This window comes from Odontesthes bonariensis, chromosome 9 (assembly GCF_027942865.1).
Source record: "Odontesthes bonariensis isolate fOdoBon6 chromosome 9, fOdoBon6.hap1, whole genome shotgun sequence".
Taxonomy (NCBI): domain Eukaryota; kingdom Metazoa; phylum Chordata; class Actinopteri; order Atheriniformes; family Atherinopsidae; genus Odontesthes; species Odontesthes bonariensis.
In genome coordinates this window covers 25,514,466-25,538,799 of record NC_134514.1, presented here as the reverse complement: position 1 = coordinate 25,538,799, position 24,334 = coordinate 25,514,466, and the positions used below count along the sequence as shown (strand labels likewise).

At 41.6% G+C, this 24,334-nt stretch overlaps 2 protein-coding genes across 3 annotated transcripts; both read right to left on the bottom strand.

Annotated features, from left to right (window-relative positions):
• Positions 1 to 2,030: 2,030 nt before the first annotated feature.
• On the bottom strand, positions 2,031 to 13,332 carry barx2 (BARX homeobox 2). 2 transcript variants are annotated; one of them, XM_075474461.1, is made up of 4 exons: positions 12,921 to 13,332; positions 7,866 to 8,181; positions 4,447 to 4,549; positions 2,031 to 3,654 (listed from the first exon to the last, which is right to left on the bottom strand). In XM_075474461.1, exons 1-4 carry the CDS (start codon positions 13,105 to 13,107, stop codon positions 3,370 to 3,372), a joined length of 891 nt encoding a protein of 296 aa, XP_075330576.1. In that variant the 5' UTR covers positions 13,108 to 13,332; the 3' UTR covers positions 2,031 to 3,369. The 2 variants fall into 2 exon arrangements, with proteins under 2 accessions (XP_075330576.1, XP_075330577.1); XM_075474462.1 differs by having other exon boundaries at positions 4,465 to 4,549.
• A 2,929-nt stretch (positions 13,333 to 16,261) lies between these two features.
• Positions 16,262 to 23,045, bottom strand: rbm7 (RNA binding motif protein 7). Its single transcript, XM_075473830.1, has 5 exons — positions 22,848 to 23,045; positions 22,393 to 22,555; positions 19,022 to 19,088; positions 17,463 to 17,556; positions 16,262 to 17,359 (listed from the first exon to the last, which is right to left on the bottom strand). The coding sequence occupies exons 1-5, from the start codon at positions 22,938 to 22,940 to the stop codon at positions 17,006 to 17,008; spliced, it is 771 nt and encodes a 256-aa protein (XP_075329945.1). The 5' UTR covers positions 22,941 to 23,045; the 3' UTR covers positions 16,262 to 17,005.
• Positions 23,046 to 24,334: the final 1,289 nt, after the last annotated feature.

Here is a 24,334-nt window from a genome sequence, read left to right as displayed (position 1 = left end):
TTCTCTGAGGTTTTAAAAGCATTGCATTTTGTTTTTATCTATATTTCACACAGTGTCTCAACTTTTTTTTGGAACTGGTATTATATAGGCAATAGAAACCTAGTGCCTCCACAAAACACCCTAAGCAGCTACAACATTGTTAGAGATGAGATGATCTTCCATTGCAGATGGACTATGACGGAACACAATGGCGAGCATTGTTCGAGGCATTTAATGACCTGTGTACACCTTGTTGTTTCAGAACTCAGCTTTTAGAGATAACATCCGCTGTCATTACACAAAACAGCTGAGATAGGTACTGTGAGTGATGCCCACTTTTTGTCTCACGTCCAGCCTTTCTAATTACCTGAGCGCAAGCTAAGCTGACAGGTGAAGGCGCGCAGTCTATGTCTCAGTGGGCGAGGGAGAGGGGCTGCCTAGGGTTGACACCACTCCATTCCAGTGACCCACAGCTGAACTTGGACCTGTGACACAATAACAGATTCTCCAATTAGGCCGCCATTGTCCCACCGCAGGGCTGCTTGTGGAAGTCTTACCTCGCCACACAACAATTAGCCCGGAGGAGCTCTGCAGCTTGTGGAGGCTTGCAACATGTAGCTCCATCTAGACCTGCCTCTCTGCCTGTTGGCTCAGGCCTCTGTTTTCATGAGCATGTTTATTGGGAAAGTGTTTGCACTCATTCCTGCAATTAGAGCAAAAACACTGTGCCTGCACTGAATGAAATTCCTGATGTTTCAGCTTCAGTTTAACCAGGTGTTGAAGCTGAATCACAGCTTATTCTACATTGGAAGAGTGGAACCATAAATGTGAAATACTCAATGTTTAGTCTATCCAGTGGAAATCGCTATAGCATACACCAACAGCTGTATGCAGATGTTCAGTTTGAACACTTGTTCAGAATACCTTTGTCTGAATGAGGGTGACAAGATTAAGATTAAGATGTTAAGATTATGAGACTGGATGCATAACACTGAATGAGGGGATCCATGCCCACAGTTCCCCATGGTTCATTCATGATAATTAGTTTCAGTAACAGAATTCCTTGAGTCAGACTCATTTAGTTTAAAGATAAAAGAAAAAAAAAGCTTCAGCTTTGAATAATTTGCATAACTTTCATGAGTTCATTTGTTTGTCCTAAACTCCCTGTCATTGGTGTGCATGTTAACTTGTTATGCAGAATTATGATTATGCTGCTCATCAAGCAGATAATAGAACAAGAAAACAATTATAAACGGGCATCATTAATGAGATGAAAAGACAAGGAAAGGTTCTCTCTTTTTTACACTTTCCCTATTCGACGGCAGAAATAGAAACAGTGTTGTGCGAGGAAGCTCGAAACAGTTGTTTTTTTACAGCCTTGGTCCTATGTGTTTCATAATACTTCCAAAAAGGATGAGGATTCTGCTGGTGAGCACATACTTAGAGTGTTTACACAAGGTGTCACAGCACAATATGCATCACTCAATGCTGACCTGCAGTGTTTGCTTTAGAAACCGTCCGTGTCCGGTATCAGGCACTAAAAATACTCTTCAGCCTGTTCTTCGTTTGTTCAAGGAAACGGAGGGAGCCCTGAGGTGCTCTATTGGCCATCTTCCTCATTGTACAGATAAAAATAATAACCCACCACGGAGTGCTTAAATGCTTTCTTTTGAGTGTGATTTATGGCAAACTTTGACTACGGTTAATACTTTCTCAAAAGCATAATTAGTAACGGATCTGCCTGAACTTCAACCTGCCAGAGCTACTGTAACTTTTTGATTTACACTCACTCTGCCTCATGTGATAGCAGTTTGAAAAGTCGTTATGAAAAAGTCTGCAGATGACTTTAATTTTTTGCTGATTTTCTTTTCTTTTTTTTTATTTGAACCAGAGCAAACAAAGAAGCAGAGCCAGTTTCTGGCTATGAAGTCAAACTTGCGTACCAAAGTGCTTACGAATGTGACGAAACCACAAAGCCACTGTGTCGTAAATGATGGCAAGCAGGATTTAAACAGTAGAATTTTTTTATTAATGGTATTTAAATACACAAACACACACCTGCAAAAATAATTTTGTACAAACCTGAAAAAAAAGGGAAAAAAAAGGCGAACAAGCTTACCAAACATTTACATCAGAAAAATACTGCACTTTTCGTATGAAACGATAACAAATTAAAACAAATCTGTGTCATTCAAACTTTTGACTCCGGAAAATGACAAATCTTTGCAAGGAGAGCAAGTTTGAAGTGTACAGAGAAGCCACTGAGAGGCAGTTGAACACAGTGTTATGTTAATGCAAGTCTAACATACCGATTGAGGTACTCATGCAAAGCCTGGAGGCTGAAAACGTCTCTGGGATTTTAAATGTTCAGTTTTTTCTGTGTATCTCTGGCACAAGTGCCCTCCTGGCTGAAAATCATCCTGACTCGTGTGAAAGAAGAAAAAAGATCAGGGACGGCTGAAACATTACAACTATTTTAATCCAACTTAAAACAGCAGTTTAAAATACAATATATGTATATATAGATATATATATATCTATATATAGATATATATATATATCTATATATAGAGATATATTTATACACACACACACTCACACACACATATATGTATATATATATATCAAAAACACTATATATTTTGTACTTTATACATATTTCTACAGTATGATACAGTGTATAGCTTGGCAGAAAGATTGATTTTCAGCTTTGGAAAAAAAGAAATGCGTACTTTACTGAGCAAATAATGAACACATTTGTGCCTTAAAGCTGTACAGTACAACTCCAAACTAAACATTTAAGTTTCCTTTTCAAAACTATACAAATCTGTTTCCATGTATGGCACTAGACTGTAAAAAATATACTGCATTTTAGCAGCTGTAATACAAACACGATAAATGCTTTCCTCTGAGACCAACAAGGCACTGTAGCAATTTCATATTACAGTTTTTGGCCGTAAACTGATATGCGATACAAATATACGCTACAAAAAAAGGCAGTGTTTGATCTTTGTCAGCTTTGAGAGCTGAGAGGCGTGAGTGATCCCTCACAAGTGAAAAGCACAATTACTTGATGATGTGATACGTGTCACTATGTTGTGATTAAGGCTTGACTGACCTGTTTGGATTTGACAGATTTACACTCCTTACAAGATGGACTTAAGGCCATGGGTTTACCAGTGCAATCAGTGAGGATGAAGGTTAGCTCTTTGTATGATAATCTTCCCATTACACAAAAAACTACACTTGGCAAAGACTGGAAGCCATCGATGTGTATCCAGTCAACTTGCTAAAGTAAATGGCTCTAAACACCACACAGGCTTTGTACACTGATCCTGAGGCACTATTTGTTTTCAGATTGGCTTTAGTCTTTGGTTGATTTGTTCTTGCTTAGCTGGCTGTGTGACTTTCTGACATTAGGAGTGGCTGCTCGCACTCAGATCCCTCCATTGCTCCGCTTGGACTGGGAGTTTCTGAACTGAGATCTCGGGTTTCCAGCGCAGATGCTTCCCCTCCATGAGCCAGCACTGCTTCCTCAGCCACCCTCCTCATCATTTCTTCCTCCTCCATTTTCAGTCTTCGCTCTTCAGCCTCTATTTCCTCGGTGGTAGGAATAGAGTTCTTCTTGGGTCTTCCCTTGGGCTTAGTCGGGGCCTCGTGACCTCCTTTGAGCACCTAGAATAACACACAGTCTTAGTGGACCGCTCTGGTAATAAATGGCAGCAGAAGTCAAAGGCAATGCTTGCTATTATAGTAATTAAGAGAAGACGTATCGCTGCTGGCTGCACCTTGTGCACTCATTCATCTTTAACGGCTTCGGGTCTTTTTTGTTCTCCGTGTTGTTGACCCTTCGACAAAAGTGTTTGCTCTCAGTGCAATCATCATCAGTCAAAGCACACTTAGCCTTCCCACACCCTTGCTTCCTACCATATTCCTATCTATCATTTCTTATTCTCATTGTTATAGTGACCAACAGTAGTAACAAACAGTATATGCAACACTTAGCTGTGAAATTCCAGCCATACACAGGAGGCAAAAATGACTAAGATTCAAATATGTTAGGTCAGAGTATACAGCGTTTTTTCTCCAATTTTTCAAGAATTACCAGCCCTTTTGAAAGAATAAAACTTACTAGCACACTAACTGTATTTGCCATGGAGAACTTCATCATTATTTTTACAATATTTAGAATTTTCTTCCTTTGCATATGAACCCTAACAATGCTTTTGACCACTTGGTAGAAAAACTTTAATTCAAATATGAAATAAAAGTACATTAATGTTGATATGAAATCAAAACAACTATAGTGTACTGTCAAACTGTTATTATACAATATTAAAACAACATGCAACAGCTTTAAGATTGTTTTAGTATATTAAGCTAGAATCTTGCTTATCCCATACAATATGACAAAGACAAGTTCAAGAATAGATTGTGAAAATGCTCTTATATGTAGCCCATTGTTACCTGATATGCCAGGCTTACCATTTTCTTCCATTTCATACGCCTGTTTTGGTACCACGTCTTTACTTGAAGCTGTGTGAGACCGAGGGACTGAGCCAGGTCCAACCTGCAGAATAACAAAAACATTTTTCATGAGGCTTTCTGAGACCTACTTGGTCTGTAGTGACTATTCACATCCTTAAAACATCTGCTTTAGTACTTATCAATATCTGTTTGTTTTCTCCCATTAACAGGACCATATAGAAATCAAACAAATCATGATATTATAACTGTATGTACCTGTACAAGCAAGTGTAAAGTACACCCACTGAACACTAAACCCAGGTCCAATTTAGCATCAATCCAATAATTCTGAATATCTCCAGCTAACTGTAGACTGGTTTTAGCCCAGACACTTTAAGTCTTTAATATTTAATGTATATGTCACAGAAATAACTAGTTTACTAGGTTGAAATGTATAAAATAACAAGTGATATTGTGCTATAATAAATTGAATTACCATTTTTCTCCAGTAGGGAAATGCTAAGCTAAAGCCTGGTTTTAGCATATATGCACTTGTCACAATACCTTGTGCAGCCTAGCTTCAAACCACATTTTAAAAATATCAATTGACCTATTTCATAAGAAATGCTTAAAACCTTTTGACATTTTACATATTTTTGATGCTTAACATATCCTTTTTAGCCAAGCTAGCTAGCTTAATAGTTACGGTGCAGAGTTGGCATTGTGGAACTCGTGGTTCAAGTCCCCAGTTGTGTCTTCATTTGTGTAACTACCCTCAATTTAAATATGCAGCAACTGAATTATGGTTGGGTATGATGTAGAAGTACAAGACACTTTCCTGTTTGAACCATCTCTAACCTAATTTTAGCCTAAACAGCTATGCGTCGTTTTGACATGTTTTAAACATCCATTTAACAAACCTAAAGGTTGCCCTGACTTCATACATAACTACAGTACATGACCTTACTCATACACTAAATCTCCTAATGTCTATGAATCTCACATCAAAGCTGGAGTCTGACACAGTACACCTGCAGCTTAGGAGACGTGCTTGAAATATCTGTACAGAGGTCAGTAATCCAGTCACAACACTTTAAGCTGGATGATTGGGGCTGCTGGAGAAAATTCTGAATGCATCCACCACATGTGGTGATGCATGACTAATTGGGCCATTGGTTGGTGTAATGGAAACCTCAGGAAGGGACAGATAAATTGAACAAGGCATCCATGTGCATAGGAAAGGAGTGGTTATTGATTTCTTTTTAAAGTGGGATTTCCTCTTCCCTGCTCTTCACAAGGCCTGTAACAGTCAGATGAAGGCTTTTTCACATCCACCAACCCCCCGAGGGAAAGGAGCCGACTTTCATTTGATGCTGAAAGTGGAAGCCAAGACTGAGGAAAGCAGTGAACACAATCGAAAAACCAGAGCAACAACAACAAAAAGAGACAAATCTCTTGAGATTCATGTAGCTGTTTCTAAACCTTATACCTTGCATAAAGAACTGTCTGTGTGTGATTGTGTGAGTAAGAGAGAACGTGCGTGTGTTTTGTGCACGTATGTATTTAAAAAAAAAAACACCTTATATGGACGATCAAGCTGTCTTTTAAGCATTGCTATTTTACACATACCAGTTTAGAGCAGGACAACAACTGGAGGCAGGAAAAGTAATTGCAGAAAAGTAAAATACCCCAATTATTTACAGTCATTAATTCTCAATGGAGAGAAACCACACACACACAGCAACAGAGTATTTGTGTCACTCCCTCCAGGCTACGGCAAGGCCGCCATTTTGTTTCAAGGGAATCTTGTGTGTTACTCAGTATCTTTGAAAAGTATTTATGATGAGGATGAAAACATTGTTAATTATTGCGGCTGTAATTATTATATTTGGAAGCTTCAAACCACCCATAACTACACTATGATATAAATAATCAAAAGTCCTTTCAGGAATATTTATGGTTTTGGTTACACTCGCCCCCACACATAGACTTAGTTCAAGACCGCAGACACTCCGAGCCAAAAGAGAAAAATGAAGTTATCTTTGGATCATAACAAACCAAAGTAGGGAGCATGCCCCACCTTTGATGTGGGATTTTAAAAGGGGATTTTCTCTGCTGATGTTTTTCCTCCAGCTGGGTATTTAATTAATTTTCAACACGCAGTCAGAATCGGATATTTTGACAGAACACAGTATTTGGCACAGCTATTCATGCAGGTGGTTGGTTTTGATCACTGAGTTGTGCTCTGCCTCGGGGCTTTTGCATGGCACCTTTCCAGGAGCTCCAGACAAGCCAGTTTGGGATATATTTGATAATGCATGGTGAGGGTCTTACCAACAGATGGGATGTACATTGTAAAACAAAACAAAAAAATATGCAAAATAGATGTCATTGGCAACTGCATTGCTTTTAAGGACAGAGTAGCTATTTGCATGTCTACTTATAGGGACGCATTTCACAAAAAAAAATACTTAATTCTGTTTTTTTTTTTTTACAAAAATATAATATCTTTTCAATGCAAAGTTTTGTACCCAGTTAGAAATGTCTGCTGTACAGGTAAAGGAAAGGTTTTTACAAAGTTTATGGTTCAATACCATTCTGACTTGGTAATGGAAAAATAGTCTGCAAGCCAAATGTAAAAATGAGGTCGCCAATAAAACTGGAAAATGTGGTCTAACCTCATGTCAGGTCCCAAAATTGACCCACAGTATGGAACTTAAGACACAGATATTAACATACAGATTACCTCATCTTATTGTAGAGAACTAAATATATTTTATATACACCTGCACATGAGTGAAATGATTGGCAGTAAATCCGTCTAATATAGTTCTGTTTGCTTGTGTTGGACAATGTCCCCGCTCTCTTGAATAAGGCAGTGTTTCTTTGTCGGAGCTTTTTTAGCTGTTGGGGAGCTCAGGGTTAAAAACGTTTCTCTTGTCTCAACTAGCACGCTGAGGTAATGCTCTGGCTCTGACAAATTCACATTACATGAGACATTGCCCACAGGATAAATCAAAAATTATGATGCCAGGTTAACTACCACTTGATAATTGCATCTGCGGCTTTGTGAATGTCCTTCAGTGTGCGTGCATGCTCTGAACTTTTCAAATCTGCTCTGTGTGCAGGTTGTCAAAATGCTACAGTTGAGTGACACTTATATGACCCTGGAAGCTGGTACATCAGGTTTATTTAACAACTCTGAGTCAACACTGACATATTGTTGGTTTGCGTTCATTTTTGAGCGGAATGAAGCTAAAGTTTTACAGTTATAGTTTGACTTGTACGGGTTTTTATGAGGAGTGTTAACAGTTTCAGCTCTGGTGTTTCCTCTTTTTTCCCCCTTTGCAGCAGACTTTAATGACAACTCTTATCTAGTTGAAACTAGCTCCATTTATATGTGCCTGAACTATTCTCACCTATCAGGTGTGGACAAGTACTTCTGCTTCTGGAACTTCTTCTCCAGACCCATCAGCTGCAGCTCGGTGAAGATAGTGCGGCTGCGGCGGGGCTTCTTCAGGCGGGGCGTGCTGCGCTCCGTCTCCGACTCGCTGCTGATGCTGAGGGGGGTCTGGCTGGGTGAGGGCTCGGAGCCCCGCGGAAGCTGCGGGGAGATCAGGGGCAAGTGCGAGTGGACCGTGCCAGGAGAGGAAGGCTGCGGCAGGTGGGGTGGCAGGTTGGGCGGCTGCCGTGTGATCACAGAGAGGAGCGGGTAGGCACGCAGTGACGAGGAGCCTGGAAGATAGAGCATAGACAGTTTGTCAGGTCCCGGAAACATACAGGGACGCATTAAAGCACCGCGATTACATTAGATATCTCCTTCAGAATGACTATAGCTTTTTAGCGAGCTCTCATGAACCCCTCAGTCACCTTGGCTGTAACACCATCGACTGCCTGCAATTGCTCAGACAGCTTCGTTTTTAATTGAGCAGCGTTTGCTGTGAAGAGTGTTTTGGCTTCGACCTCCTCCTTGTCGAGGGCCGTGATCCCCATGACGCAGGCAGTGTTTTACACTGATCTTCTGAACCTTTCAAATGAAAGATGATTTTTAAAGGTTGTTAAAAAATTAACTGGCTTCTCCGGCTCAAAACTACAACCGCATGACTTGAAAGGCCACTGCAGTTCAGACACAAAATGAGCTGTAATAAAATCTAAAAGTACAATAAAGATAAATGTTTTTTTTCCCACCATCTCCTGCATTCTCAGCTGCTCTTGTGCAATGCTTTATACAAACACACACACACACACACACACACACACACGTGTTTTAGGTCTTATGAGCCGGGAAAAAGCTGGAGACGCCAGAATCAATAAAAAGCACCACTTGTCTGGAGCCAAGGCTGGAGGGATGGAGACTCGTAGGTTGGCAGAATGGATGCGATGGATCAAAAAAAGTGTGCAAGAAAAATCCTCACAGCTTCAAACAGAAAGCCAGTCCCTACGTGGACAAGTATGGGCTAATGCATGGGGCTGATGAGGAGCAGGACGCGGGACACATGGGGAAGCGCTTGATCTCCTCCTGAACCAACAAAGTAGACACACATATGCAGTGCAAGCCGAGTATATAAAGTCAGACTTTTATTTATTCATTCATTCTTTTTTATTGCTGTGCATTGATTGCTTTTTATCACTTAGCGATCCTTAAGAGTCTTTATCCCCCACCAAGACCAAAGTGAAAATATGCAGCACAAAGGGAAGTGAGTATACAGTGATTCACGAGCACAGAGGATTACACACATAAACTGTGCTCAAATTCCAGATAAGCTCCACTATTGGATGCATATCAAGCATGAGGATACATAACAACTCCATGCGAGTGTGCATACAGGTAGCAGCAGTTGCTCTGCGCACACACACACACACACACACACACACACACACATCAGACGCTGCCCATAGCTTGTCATGACATCATGGTGAGGTACTGAGGTCATCTCTAATCCCCCGATGTTAGATTGCTGATTCGCAACAAGTCCAAACAAGAAAACCTCTTTTCATTGCTCGTACGCTCTTTCTTTCCATCACTACCATTCCATTTATGTTGTTCTTGTTCTGCCTGTGTCAGATCAGTGTTATTGCTATCAATAAATCATCTTTGTTGGTAGTCCTTAATAGGGGGGATTTCACATTGACATTCAATGAAGTGGAATTCGTGGAATGGAAGGGTCAGTGTCAGTCATGTCTTCCTTAAGGAAGAACGTACTTCAATTTGTCCTCACACATCTCAGGAAGTCTGCTGTCAGCATTGAGCTTGAGGGTGTCTCTGGACAGCCCCCCGCCCTCCCCAAGCCGGGGAGTGCGAGAGAGAAAAGAAAGAAGAAGACGGAGAGCAAAGGGGGAAATGTCAGCCAGCCCTCGTGGTGACTTTCCACTGACAGCGAGGCCAGCTCTCTGATATGTTGTTGACAAGCGCCAGCGTTCTGTCAATAGTCTACAAATAAACTGTTTGAGTAGCTGCGGGAATGCACCTCAGCCCCATGCAAAAGCACACGGATCCTCTCGATAATCACGGTTGGCATGTAGGAAATGGAACGAGCGCTTATAGTAACCATTACAGACTGCGTACCTGCTAATAATAGATCAAGAAGAGCAGTTTGTTAAGCATTACTTTTAATACAGGTTGTTTTCTCCATTGATAAAAGATATCATGACATAATTCTTATGGGACAAATCTCTCTTTTAGATTTTGCAAGTGTTTCCTGCAAACACTTGCTCTCTATCGCAACATCGGCACATCCTCTCTGGCTTTTTCTTTTCTTTTCAGCGGACAGCTGGAATTAATAATTCACTGCTTAGTCATGAAGTTTTGCAATTTGCACGCACAATAAACTGACTGGTGACAACTACGGCTGCTCAATTAAACATTTTCGGGCCTTGTCCCGGGCGCCCGAAACAAATGCTGTTGGGGCAACGAGTTGCACAGCCTGCGTCCCCCCCCCCAACTCATCAGGACATGACACATTATAGAGACTCAGTGGCACTCCACATACTGAGAGTAATTACCATGGCCTTGTTTCTGAGGACAAACTTGAGCAAAAAGCATTACATTAAGTGTTTTAGCTATCTGAAATCTGATCCACGCTGAAATCTGCCTGTAGCATAAACTACTTTCAGAGCTGATTAATTGCTCACCCCTTTCAGGGTCAGCGAGATCTGACGGTAGAATGGGAATTGCAGGGAGATGACAGCCTGTCAAACATTATCCTCAAGTGAGGATGGAAGATCTGTGCACCCATTGCCTTTTTGTGTGCGTACGTGTCTGTGTGTGTTGACACAGGAGTTGTCAACCTCCTAAAGCTGACTTTAAACGTAATGGGTGGCTTTATTGTCTTCAGCGGATTAGACTTTAAGATGGAATAAAAACCCTTTAGCTCATATGGGTTTCTTCTGTAAGCCCAAAGCCAGAACCACACCAGAACACTTCAAGCTTCATGCACTCCTCCTTTCATTTTTTTTTTCCAAAATATATATTTGTCATTATGCTGTCAAGTGAGATTACACCACAGTTGATCTTAATCTCTTTCACCTCCTCCAGAAAACCCCACTAAAAGCTCTGCCCTGGGTCTTGCTGAGAGATGGGCCGCCAAATGAAATATCGTAACCTGCCATTACTTCCCTCACTGTTGAGCTGCAGGTCAGGGCTCATTGTCAATGATCCCGCTGCCACTGACATGGAATGAACCCCCCCCCCCCGAGTGTTAGCCACTTTCACTTTGCCAGGTGAAGGTCCACACTTCATGTCACAACCAGTTAAACTGTGAGAAGAAACTAAATCCCACCAAAAAAAAATCTAAATAAACAAATCTCACAGAGCAAAATCTGAGCGCTTGAGTGGTGCGGAAAGTGATGATACAATACAAAACCTCACTTGCTATCAACTCCTGCGGTGAGCACTGTCAGCATTACTATCTTTCAGCAGCCTCCACTGGTAGCAGGAGGTTACAACATCCCTTTCTCTGCAAAAAGTCAACTTTCCCTCTCAGGGGGCCATGCAGAGGCCAGCCACCTCTCTTTGGCCCAAGACCTGTAGGCTTGCCAGCTTCTATATCAAGCACTAAAAGCCATTGATGTTGGGGAATATACTGTGTCTCACACCCCGTCGGCCACAAATAAGTAGTGGGCGCAGTGTTCTGATATGCGGGCCGGGTTACTCTATCCATCTGAAGAAGAGAAGAAAAAAAAGAAGAAGGGGTGCGAAAGACCAGTCGTAGACCCCCCTCGAGCATACACCAATCCATATCAGAGGGATGAGGGAATCGCTTGTCCTATTTTTATCCAACCATCCCGCTCTCATCATCAAATTGCAGTGGCTTATTATTTCAGACTTCAGAGCAATTATCCTAATGGCCTGAGTGGCCTGGATTGATCTGCATATACAGTTGAGAGTCAACAATGAGATTTTGTTTTGTATGGGTGCGCCAGTGAGTTCTGTCAACTTTCAGTGACTAACCTCAATATTTGATCAGTCTATCTGTCTGTTGGAAATGACTGTGACGCACGTTTGCTCTGCATTTCCTCCAGTATCAGTCTCACATCGCTGAGCTGCCAGGTGTTCTGTTTGTTTGTTTTTTTCTCTCCCTAGATTGCACTTTGAGACACGCGTTTCCTACGAGCATCTTTGCTTTGCTTGGGGGGGGGGGGTCACTTCTGTGACTTACAGCAGCCTGCTACCATCGTTCCATCCGTAAATGCCCAGCAGCAGGAAAGCTCATCACCGAGGGGCTCTGGCTCTGCAGAATACTCATTAATCACACCAAATGAGATCAAACAGATCAAAGGTTGCAGCTTTGTAACCACGGGCCTCTATGACTGAGTTTCTCCTTTATCTGCCTCATCTGTCCCAGTGCCACTTAGCTGACTTTTAACCGCGCCACTTCATCAGCTTCGTCATTTATCAACAGAAGCCCTGAAGCTATACGCTGACGTTCACCGCGTCTTTGATTTTCAACACGTAGCCTCACCATGATACACAATGTTATGAGTCAGGAAGGTGACGTTTCCGATGAAGTGATTTAAAAAAAAAACAATATCATTGCGAAAAAATGGAATGATTCAGCAAAATAATCATTCAACCGCACTAACAAATTCTGAGAATTGTGCGTGTGGTCGGTTGAGATATCAACGTTACAGTTTGCATAACTAGATTAAGCACGAGGAATGATAACGTTTAAAAGATGGCGATAATAACTTTATGACACCACCTAATTTTTTTTATAACGTCAACACAGCCACCACCACTCAGCCAATAAACCTACTATAGTTTATTAGGCCTACAATAAACTAATAAACCTTTTTCTGTGTAAATGCCCCCCAATTAATGCGCCGTTCGAGCTGATCATGTCCAGAAATCGAAATAATTCACAGCTACCGCACACGTGTGGCAGTTTCCATGTTGGACTTATAATGTAGCCTACCAATAACAGAGACTTTGCTCTAAGTGATTTCTTCCCAGATGAATAACAGAGACCTCTTACCCGAACATGAATGAAGAGGCTTTGGTCGAACAACGAGCGAGGGACACACAGAGTAGAGAGAAAGTTTCTCAAAATAATCACAAGTTTCCTTGGAGAGGATCTCGTCAATCATGAACGTCTTGTAGCGTCGCCTGGCAGCCTTCAGCTGTCCGGCGGAGGAGAGCCTCAGCTCGGCTTGACAGTGCATGATGCGTCCTTGTGCGCAGTGCGCCGCCCTCGCTGCACAGCGCGTCTTTAAGTCTGAGGATGTCTACGCCTATGCGGGCTTTCTCCGTCTGAAGAGGCGAGCAGCGGAGCTCATGCGTTCAAGCAAGTCATTGTTTATCTTTCAAAAATGGAGATTTGCTTTTCCCGAAGTGTCAGTAGCCGCCGCGCAATACGCCACAGTTGTAATGCGCTGCGCTCACACCCACCGCTATATAAACCATCCCTTCTGTTGCACTGCTTCATACTCCCCTCTCTCAAGGCCACCTCCCAAACACCCCTCCCGCCCTTCACACACACACGGACACACACACTCACTCAAACATCATCGGACAATATTTCATCTGTGAGATTTATATTCATCACAACTCTAAAAGTTACGCTTTTCGTCCAAGTTAGTCCCCGCAGCGCGATTAAAGTTGATTATTACACATAGACTAAACACTACTTTTAAACCTTGTATTGGCTTATAATAACGACTGATATGGGAGCCCATCGTTTCATTTTTAAATGAACTGACTGATCGAAGCGCCTCCTTGTTCCAAAAGTTTTGATTTGAATAAACTGCCTCGATAAAGTCGCGTGGACCAGGTTTGCTTTGACCATGGTGGCTACAACATCAAATCGTATTCATTCGATAAATCTTGATAGAAGTAGACTCAAATTAAAAGTGTCATTTTGAGTGACCGAAACGGTATTTCTCTTTTCTTTCTTTTCTTTTCTTCCTTAACCAAAGTTGCTGTATCCGGGAGTCAAAAACATCCTGTGAACATTTCGCATGGGATCTGTTGGTTTCCTCAGTTAGGCAACTTTTTTTTTCTTTAAATCAACTTACATTTGACGGATTTTATTCCTTTTAATTTATTTTATATAATTGGATTAAATTAGTTTGAATTGGACTGTGCCTTCAAAGTGCATTTGCGATGACATATGTTGTGATTTTTGTGCTGCGTAAATGAAACTGAACTAAATTCAGTCCATTTTTCTCGTAAAATTTCCATTTATGCAATAGCGAATGCTATTTTATTATTAGCATTATTATCACCACAGGCTGATTTGGAAACTAAACAATTACTGTGGTCAGTTATATTCACGTTTTAGCTTTTAAAATGTATTATGAAATGGATGCACGACTTCTAACAATTAGCAGCCGCTAAAAGGCCAAATTTTAATAGTCTAATAATAACAACAATAAAAACACTGTATATTATCTGATAATAATAGTAATAATAATAACAATAATACGAATAATAATGATGACGATGGTTTAATATTAACACAAAATAAGGAGTTTCAAACTGAAGCCTTCGGTTACTTAACATGAAAACTTCTGCAATGACTGCCGCAGGTGTAATTTATCATCAATCAGCAGCTGCGCGCGCCCGCACACCTGGCGTTCACGTGGGTTGAATAAAATCGTTTTTTTTCCTACTAAACAGCACGCCTCTAAAACTAGTTTTCCCAAGTTTGTTATTTGGCAGAAATAGCCTATATAGCCTACCAATATATATCCATATATATATATATATATATAAATATATATATATATATATATTTATATATATATAAATGTAGACTTTTTTTCAACGCCGATTTCAAGCTTCTCTTTGTAAATAATATCAGTTAATTTAAACGTCGTGGAGGTGTCGGCGACGAGCTGACGAGGCTGGTATTAACGGGAGGAAATCACTCACAGCGTCCGTGTTCAACTGAATCTCCCCACGCGCTACAGCCTGACGGAAAAATCCTGCTACTCTCGTTTCAAGAGCATTTTTACTAGAGAAATGTACGAAAATGTTTCATGTGTGGCTAGCCGCTCAGTCCGGCGAGACCTAGGGTTTTTTACAATTTAAAAGTTAGCATATGAAGGAACGAACGTTTGCTTGTTTGTTTTTTTTGTTGTTGTTCTGTCAGGGTGCACTGATGAATTATCGACTGCGGAGCAATAAAAGTCGTCCGCGGTCTCATGTCACATTTTAACCATTTAAATATAGGCTAATAACAGATAACCCACAGCTTTTCAAATTCATGACAAAACGTCATCGTTCAATAGTCAAACAACCCCCCTGTTGCTGCTGAGTTGGGCCACATTTCCTTTTGCACCGTGAACCCAACAACCTGAGGTGGCGCGAGCTAAGCCCCGAGAATCGCGGCTTGCAGGGCTCTTTTCTTTTTCAGTTGCAGGGCAGGGAGGGTTAGGCGTATATCTGGGTGTTTGGAGGTGGCTCATTCCAGGAGACACGCTTCTATATAAGTCCACACAGCAGCGGCTACCGAGTGGCCTCTCTAATCCACCCGCTCCAGGGCTCGAGACGCCAGGCAGATCAACCAATTAAAAGAGTTATGCCACAGCCAGAAGCACAAGGAGGCCTTCCTCGTACCGACACTGAGAAGAGGATACTCTCAATTAAAGCGATTTGGGGGCATGAGGGGGCAATCAGACCCTAGTTAGATTACAGGCAACACGGGGAGCTTAGCTCAAAAGGTGCGAATACAGTTACACTTTTGGACACCGGGAGATTTATCAAAAGGATATGGTTGTAGATACTACTCGGGAGTGGCATAAGCACTTTCGGAAGGGTAGATCATGACCTCAACTCAGACATTAAGGGATTTGATCGTCAGAATCAAAGCAGGCTCAAAGTGCTGCTAAACCCGGGATGGGACCACAGGCCTCTTTGCCCATCCTGTGACATTACCAAACCCGGGTTCTATTCACTGAGGAAAAAGGCAGGGGAAAAACTGTTGTTTTTCCCCTGCCGAAGCACCTGAGGACAATTGTCTTGAGATCCATGTACGGACATGAAAGCATCCTAAACAGAAAGGTCAAACATAGGAGCCGATCATGTGGCTCAGTTATATTTAACATCTTAATTGATCCAATAAACGGCTGTGTGTGGCGCCACCTGTAGATTACTTCATGACCCACTGCACAAGCATATTAGTTACACTCGATCCATTTATAGGTGCAGATTAAAGCCCATGTGTGAATGCATTACAGCATGTAGCATGGACGTACAATAGCCTATTCAGTTAGCTTGGTCACATACACAACGAGCTGCAAATAGCAGCGAAGATGCAAGGGCCAAGACACAGGGCAGCTGTGTCGTGGGCGGATGAATGACAAGGAAGCGATCAAATGAGAAGAGCTTTATAGTAGTGAAAGTGTTCCGATTTTAAAACAGCATCTTACACACCAGAATTTAAAAAATAAAATCCAAGAACAAAAAAAATAAAAAATAAGGAAAATACAGCCCATATTTGGGAAGAGCAAGGTTTACACGTCTAAAAAAGAATAGAAAAGTCGGGGCCCTGTTGCAGCTGCTGGTTGTTGCTGGTGAAGTCTGTCGCTGAAACTTTTGTTTGTTTGTTCTTTTATGTTGTTGTTTTTTTTTTCTTCCACAAAGTACCTGAAGAGTTTTTCTAATTCCGAGCACCATTTAAATACAACTTGCATAACATAAAAATGGCCGACATCCTAATGTTTTGTTTTTCTTACTCTCTCTGTTTTTTTTTTTTTTTTTTAAATACACATCTTTCTTTTTTTTTTTTTTTTTTCCCCAAAATTTTCATGGAAAAGTGGCTACCGGTCACATCTGAATTTTGTCCTTGCTCTCACGAGAATGCGATCCTAACCATCAAAATGTTTGCAATATGTGTGAGGAAAATCTCACATGAAAGGAAAGTGTTCAAATTTAAAAACACCTTTAAAAAAAAAAAAAAAAAAAAAAAAAAAAAAGGCATGAGTTATTAAATCTTCAAAATCGGCGAGACCGTGTAGAAACGACCTGAGTATACACAACGATGTCAACAAAAACATCCTTTAGAAAACTGTCCACAGAAAAAAAAGGGGTGAAGAACCGAGGAATGCTTCATAGACCTCAGTATCGCCGCCATCTACTGTCTTGGTAGCCGCGGTTGCTCCCCCTTTCGTCATGATAATGTCTGTTTCCACCTCTGCCGTCGTGGTGGCGGTTTCCACTCCTCTCGTTCGGGTGCTGGTGCTCCTGGCTCTGGCTGTGCTGCTGGTGACGGCCGGAGCCCGCCTCGTCCCCGTAGCGCTGGCTTCTGCCGCCGCCCATTTGGGACGAATGATGTCGATAGATGGTACTGTCCTGTTGCCTTGAGCCGCCGCCGGAATTTCCGCCCACGGATGACTCCCGCCGCACAGGTTTGGAGAAAGCGCCGTTCAACTGCTCGAGCTGCTGCATGTGGAGCCACATCATGTTGTTCACCTAAAGGAAAAGACAAGATGAAGGCTCCGCGTCTTTATTTGTTGCTGAGGAACAGAAGCAAAGCCGCTCTGATATTGGTATTCGGGTAAAGCGGTGATGTTACCGTGACATGCTTCTGCAGGTTTTCAGGGGACGAAAAGGACCTCTGCATCTGGTGTGGAGGCGTGTACGGAGGAGAATTGAACTGGACTGGAGTCCTGCAAGAGAACAGTCAACATTTAAGCTTTTATCATCATCATTATCATTTCATTTAATACTGGGATTTATGTCACTGCTTTTAAAGAGCAAACCCTCTCGAACAATCAAAATTCAAAAGTTGACAATCCGGCAAGATCATAGTAGCTATATACAAAATCCCGACCTTTCCGCTACGTTTATTCCTAGCGCTCATGCTGTTTTTGCCTTTTTAGCGCCCTTAAACATTGAGAGTTTTGGTTTTTGGGGGTACTAAATGATGCAGGAATGCTGCCGACCCAGCTTTAGTTTGAATAATCAGAGATCTTGTAGTCTGAACAGGAGAGAAAAAAAAACAAAAAAAAAAAAACACTTGCTGTAGCCGATTTGCTTTGATTACAGTTTGATCTCAATAGGCACATTCCCACTATCGGAACCGTTTGCAGTTCCTATAACCTTTTCAGGAATAGGGCCGTTTTCCCCCCTGCGTTCGCACATACAGGAACTCGGGACCATCGCCCTCAGTTCCTATAACCATTTTAGCTCCTTCTCCGAGGCTGGGTCTTTTCTGGGTTCTATAGGAACACATCTGACGGAGGTGTTTGGTGGTTAGTAGCTACGCCCCTTGTCAGATTTCCGCTTCTTCATGTTCCTAATCTGCTCAACGCAAACAGTAGAATAACGGCTGAAACGTTTACTCATACGACACGGACACAACCGGCGCGTGTTTAATAAGTTAAACGTACACGTCGTCTCCTTTGTCTGCGGCGCTCTGCTCTCCTTCCTTCATGAAACGAAGAAGTATCGTCTGCAGCTCGATCCTGACTCTGTGTGCTCTTCCAGCCTCGATGTTAGACGCCCGATGTGATCGTCCATGATTAATATCACCATCATGCAGACCATGAACACAGTGGCCTCCCCGCTCTCCATATTAAATTCTTGGTGGTGTTTTTTTCTTCTCTCCTTACTTACGGGTTTTGTTTTGTTGTTGAATGTGGCGCTAAAGTAACACGTCACTGTCGCAGACGGTTGCGTCACATCAGTCCCTATCAAGGTCCCGACTCATGTGCGAATGCAAACTGAAACAGTTCCCCTGGGGAAGGGCAGTTATTAGAACGAAATTCCTATTTGCAGGAAACGCGGGTCCCGATTCTGACTGGCGACTGCCCTCAACTGACCACTGCATTCATCTCACAACCGAACCAAACACACAGACTGTAGTTTTCAGTTCTCAAACTGCTGCGTCGATCTAATCAAAACTGTTGAGGAAGTGTAGGCGAGTAATTTCATGTTCAAAGCAGCTCAGTTCACCAGGATCCGTTCTCACAAGAAGGGACTAATCCTATTTACACAAGTTCAACGCTGCACTTCAGGTTTTACAACCGATCCCAGCAAAACAAAATGCATCTATCAATGGCTTTCTAAAGTGCCAACACAACAACGAGAAGACTTGTTGCAGAGCAGAGGTAGTTTCTGAGGCATTCTTACCGTTGGCCGTGGGGATTTGGGGTATTTGCAGGACTTGAGTTTCCTGGACTGCTGCCGTGACTGCTGCCTATGATGGGATGTAAAGAGGAAAAAAAAAAAAAAAAAAAGAGAGACATCAATACACGTCCCACTTACTTTGTTAGTAACAACGTTGTATGTTTATCATGCATCGCATTGCTTCATCCCATTTTTTATGACTGACACCGAAAACCTCAGAAGTGGATTACTATGGCATCAGTGTTTTTTTTCCTTAGGAGTTAGACAAGATAACACAAAGCAGTTTTACCTCAAATCTATGATGGCAATTTGAGATAATGTCAGCTGTTGTCATTTCCAACAACATTGCTGCTGTTGCTCAACCAGAAACAAAGGGAGGATATCAGCCATGATCTTTGATCTTAGATAATCTGTTAAGACCTGAAATCTGTAGTTTTAGTCCTTGATATTCTGGAGAAAACAAACTTTTCCTTCTAAGTTTGTACCTCTCATCCACACCAAAAAAAAAACAAGATTTTCAAGCAAGAAAAAAAAAAAAAAAAAAACATTTCCAAAGTCAAGATCATGTTTTAGGTGTCTCAGCCTTCTCGGAGCATCGCAGCTCTTATACTGTAACGGGCTAGAACTCTATTCCACCGAATGGCCTCGTATGACTATTTCAGCATTTGTGGAAATTTCTGTGGAAGTTTTATTTCTTCTTTTTTTTTTTTAATTATGCTTTCCAAAGGAAGGGGGGTTATGTAGTTGAGGCCTGATTTGGTTCAAATAACCTTTTATTTATTGCAGGAGAGATAAAGATGACACGATAAAACTGCCTTCAGCTGATGACTACAGCAAGAATGTCATTCAACACCACCCCGCCTTCCACGTTTCTGTTGTTTTTTGAAATCATCTCATCTCGCACCCCCGACACATTTTAGGCACTTGGCAGTGTTCAATTGTCGTTTTACAGTTTGGTGCGCTTCCAGCAATGTGTAATGACTGTCATGCTTTGCAACCAGGTGCTGGTTTAAGCAAGAAGAGATCTACTTATGAGACGAGACAAATAGTTGCACAACCTACTGATTGTTATCATTATTATTTTTTATGGTGAATCTTTTAGAAATAATTCACGGATCATCCCAAAAACCGACATTCATTACTCATCTCATTTTTGTACAACATTTTCTTTTTCTTAGATTTTCTTTTAGAGATTTAAATTGAGGACATGCTACCAAACAATGTTCACGTCTTCCTACGTTTGGTTAGCAAATTAGACGGATTAGTTCACAGAGGGTGCTTTTCGACAGAGTGCATGCAAACAACACAGTCAAAAGGGAAAAACTGTAACAGATTTAGTGAGATTCTTGTGTTTTTAGACCCTATTTAGGCCAGGCTACGAATGACAAACGAATAAACCCATTAGTAAAAATCCTCGACGACACAGAGAAGAGTAAAACCTTTAAAGTACAAAGTCTGAGTGCAACTGAAAACAGTCTTTGACGCCATACAAAGCCACAACTTGGAGTGACCAGCTCCAAAGTAATCATTCATACTGACCGAAGGAGCAAACGGAGAGGGTGGAGTAGCGGTGGACATGGACCGTTTAAGTCACAAACGAAAGCAGTGAGTCTGAGAAGCAAATGCTAGTACTGATCATATATTTCATCAGCACTTACACGCCTTGTGGCTTCAACCTTTAAAATAAGGCCAAGCTTTAAAACTGAAGTTTTCTTTTACTAGAAAAGATTGGAGAACGGGTACCACAGTGTTCATTTACATTCAGTTCATTTTCAGAGTTAGACAGCTGAAATAAAGATGGGTTAGCGCCAGCGGGCGACGTCTCTCTCAGTTTCCACCGACGGCTAATCAGCATGCTGAATAACGAAAGCTGTTAAAGTATGCTCATGCATATTTAATCAGGAAAAACAACCCCTGTACACTCGCAGTATGCTCACTTAACTGTCAGCCCATACAAAGGGCGAGTTATCTAATGAGATCTGGTAGAAGTACACTGTAAAGATTGGATTTACTTCAGTTAATGAATCCAATATAGATAGTTTATGGTGATCAAAGACTGTAAGCTGCACTGGACAACATCAGGGGAACTGAGGTGTCACTCAAACACTCAGAAGCCAATGAGAATCGTTCCCTCTAAAGAGCCCTACTGCCTGAAACATCTGAACCGCAAACACAAGGACAGGCAATGCAGGCTACGGCTACACGAAAACGAAACGAGTTTTTTTTTGAAAACGGGTACGAAAATTCTTGCGACCACACGGAAACGCGCTGCTGGTCCAGACGAAAACGATGAAACGATGCAGTACACACGCCACTGTGTCACGCCACGCTGTGAGACAATAGAGAAGTGTTAAAATTGGCTCACTGCGTCAACGTGTGACTGACGCAAAAACGTTTTAGCTGTAACAATGGAAACGAAACGAGGCCGTTTTCAAACTTTCCCACTCTGGAACCCGTTCTCAAAAACTATCGTTTTGGGGTAGTGGGAACGCCGGCTCCGTGTGGCCGCGACAGCGAAACGATAAGAAAAAGTATCGTTTACAGTGAAAAACGTTTTCGTGTAGCCGCAGCCGCAAAGGAGAGAGCCGTCAACGTGACCGCAAATATGGCAGCCGGAGCAAAAGTTAATGAAAATGGAGAATGTGGAACTAATGACAAAAAAAAAAAAAGAAAAAAAAGTTTTATTTTGAAATTGTATCTCTTATGCTCCGAATTTCTCTCTCAAATTCTTACTTTTGTTCGGTTATAATTAGCTCGGATTTGATCCAATAACAAAAATATGACAATGTAGCCCTGTGCCCGAAAGGCACAAGCCTTCTGAAACCAGTACGACTGTGGCCTGGTCTATGTACACAACCGGTATGAAAGCCATCAGTTTGCTCATATTAACAAAACACACGTCATGTGAGGCATAAGGAGTTTTTAGCAACATGAATGGGAGTTTTGGGACTTTTTCACTGAAGGTTTAACCCATAAAAAAAAAAAATAAAAAAAAAGGAATTAAGCATATATTTTGATTTAAATTATGAAAAGGGAATGTTGCAGTTTTAGGACTATCATTTAAAACGTGACTTTACACTAATGGCATGCAGACATAGAGCTTTTGTTGCAAGTGTTGTGCTGATGCCGAGGAGTCAGAGAAGGTGCTTCTAGAAAACCGTTGATTCTGATCAAGTCACGAAAATAAGTCAATGGTTTCCATAAAAGCCATTTCAAATAGCAGGTTAATGCGTGACAATTCGTAAGGTTCATTAACTGACATCAGGCTAACGCCGTCACGTGAATAGCGGTGTAAAACCATTAGATTAATACGTCCCTGGCGCCAGTGTTGTGAAGAGCTGCGTTTTGTTGGGAACGAAACAAAGTGAGCTCACCCGATCTGAACTGCACATGGATGCTTCTCCCATTCAGCGATGTCCCATTGAGTAGTTGCATGGCATAAGGCACGGACACTTCATGCTTGTACACGACAAATCCAAATGTTTTCTGTTTCCCATCCGAGTCTTTTGGGATTTTGGTTTTGACGAGAGGTCCACCCTGCAAACGCAACAAGTAACTGTTACGCACAAGCTTGCATCCAAGGATAAAACAAACGGTGGTTTGATAGCTTCTGTGAACGAGACGAGCACTGACGAAACTGTTGACAGTGAGCGAACAACCAGCATTAGTATCACAGCAAAAGACAAGAAGACATCATTTTTTATTATTATTATTATTTTAAAACAGCCTCCCGCTTCCTAAATTACAAAAAGCTTGCTTTGCGTTAGCATTAGCGTCGGCCTGCTGGTATAAACAGACACTTCCTGGCTCTAAGTAACGGCAACAGCACCTGTAAAAACAGCTCAAACAAGAGCTCCTCCGTCACTCCGGCATCCAAATTTCTTACGAAGAGTGTGCGGTCAGCCTCGTCCTCTATTCCCATTGTATTGAGCCGATAGCGAGATTCTCCTAGTAATATGAGCACTAGCACTAGCGTAAAAAACACTGCGACATTCAACTGGAGGGCCTATTTTGACGTAGGCAGACGTAAAGCGAAAGACCCCGCCAGACAGAAAGTGCTGTCGTGAACAGCAAGGATTTTACGACACAGAAATACTGTACACGATTTCCCCCGTATGTCCTCAGAAAAATGCAACCACGTATTTAATACAATTGTAGACCATCTACATATGCCCAGCACTTTTTCGTAACATAAATACCTTGATTATTTAATTGTTATTAAATTATTATTGTTATTTAATCACAATTAAGGGAAGCATGAAGAAAGATTTCCATGGTAATTTGACCAGACATGTGGCACAGTCTAACTTAGAAGTGAATAATTTCGGATATCAACCCAGACCCAGTTGTATCCAGGGCTTTTTATTAATCCATGGTGGAGGTGGGCAGTATTGGGCTTCCCTTGTACCCAATATTTTAATGTTAGGTGCAGGGCCTTCTAAAGAGAAAATTGATTTCTAGTTAATCTTCAATCTTGGGTTCAGACAAGTTTAACTGAATGATTTCCAATTGCACAGTAAGGCTAACTGTCCAAAGTCAACCCTTCTAAATATAAAAGTGATGGGCCAGAAGAAGAGAATAGCAGAAGCGTTGCTTTTTGTACTTTTGTCACTCTAAAAGTCATGATCGTGTGAGACGGCCTGACCCACAACCATAAAAGTAAAACATCTAACCCTTTTAATTTAATCATTTATTTATTTTTACACAAGTGGTTGCCTATTGTTGCATATCCTATTTTGAGTCACTCCCATCTAGTCAGATGCTTGGTCAGGATACAGGTTGGCATCTTGCATGTTAATGACCAACAATGTTGGGAAGTTAATACAAGACTTCCAGCCAGTATTCACAAGTATGACTGTCTTGAGAAGAATCAAAGTCCTGTGTTGAATCCATCTTCTTGTACAATTAACAAATGCTTTTCATTCCCAGTTGCTGTTTGGTGAGATTTAGGTCTGTCTTCTGATATCCAAAGTGCATGGAATGCAGCATAATCCATAAAGTCTGTGTTGCTAGTAGCCTGACAAGTGCGCTTGAGTTTTGTAATGCAGATTTTACGCTGTGCAAGTATGTGAGAGTTCAGCATTAAGGTAAAAATGCAAAAGCGTGGTAACCAATCCATCCCTCCATTTTCTATGCTCACTTTATCCAGTTTAGGGTTGTGGGGTGCCTGGAATACCAGCTGCTAAAAGAGACAAACAGCCTTGCACACTCACACTCATTCCTAGGGTCCGTTTAGAATCTCCAGTTAACCTAACATGCATTGTTTTGGACTGTGGAGAAGCCGAAGTGTTCGGACAAATCCCACGCTTGCATGGG

What these genes read in the sequence shown, in the direction of transcription:
- barx2 (XM_075474461.1), bottom strand. Translation starts at nt 13,107, where the DNA reads ATGCACTGTCAAGCCGAGCTGAGGCTCTCCTCCGCCGGACAGCTGAAG. An exon ending in GCCTCTTCATTCATGTTCGG is followed by an intron (nt 8,182 to 12,920) that starts GTAAGAGGTCTC and finishes TCTATCTTCCAG; the next exon opens with GCTCCTCGTCACTGCGTGCC. An exon ending in TACTTGTCCACACCTGATAG is followed by an intron (nt 4,550 to 7,865) that starts GTGAGAATAGTT and finishes GTTATTCTGCAG; the next exon opens with GTTGGACCTGGCTCAGTCCC.
- rbm7 (XM_075473830.1), bottom strand. Translation starts at nt 22,940, where the DNA reads ATGGGAATAGAGGACGAGGCTGACCGCACACTCTTCGTAAGAAATTTG. An exon ending in TGTTTGAGCTGTTTTTACAG is followed by an intron (nt 22,556 to 22,847) that starts GTGCTGTTGCCG and finishes TTGCGTTTGCAG; the next exon opens with GGTGGACCTCTCGTCAAAAC. An exon ending in CCAAATCCCCACGGCCAACG is followed by an intron (nt 17,557 to 19,021) that starts GTAAGAATGCCT and finishes GTTCTCTTGCAG; the next exon opens with GACTCCAGTCCAGTTCAATT.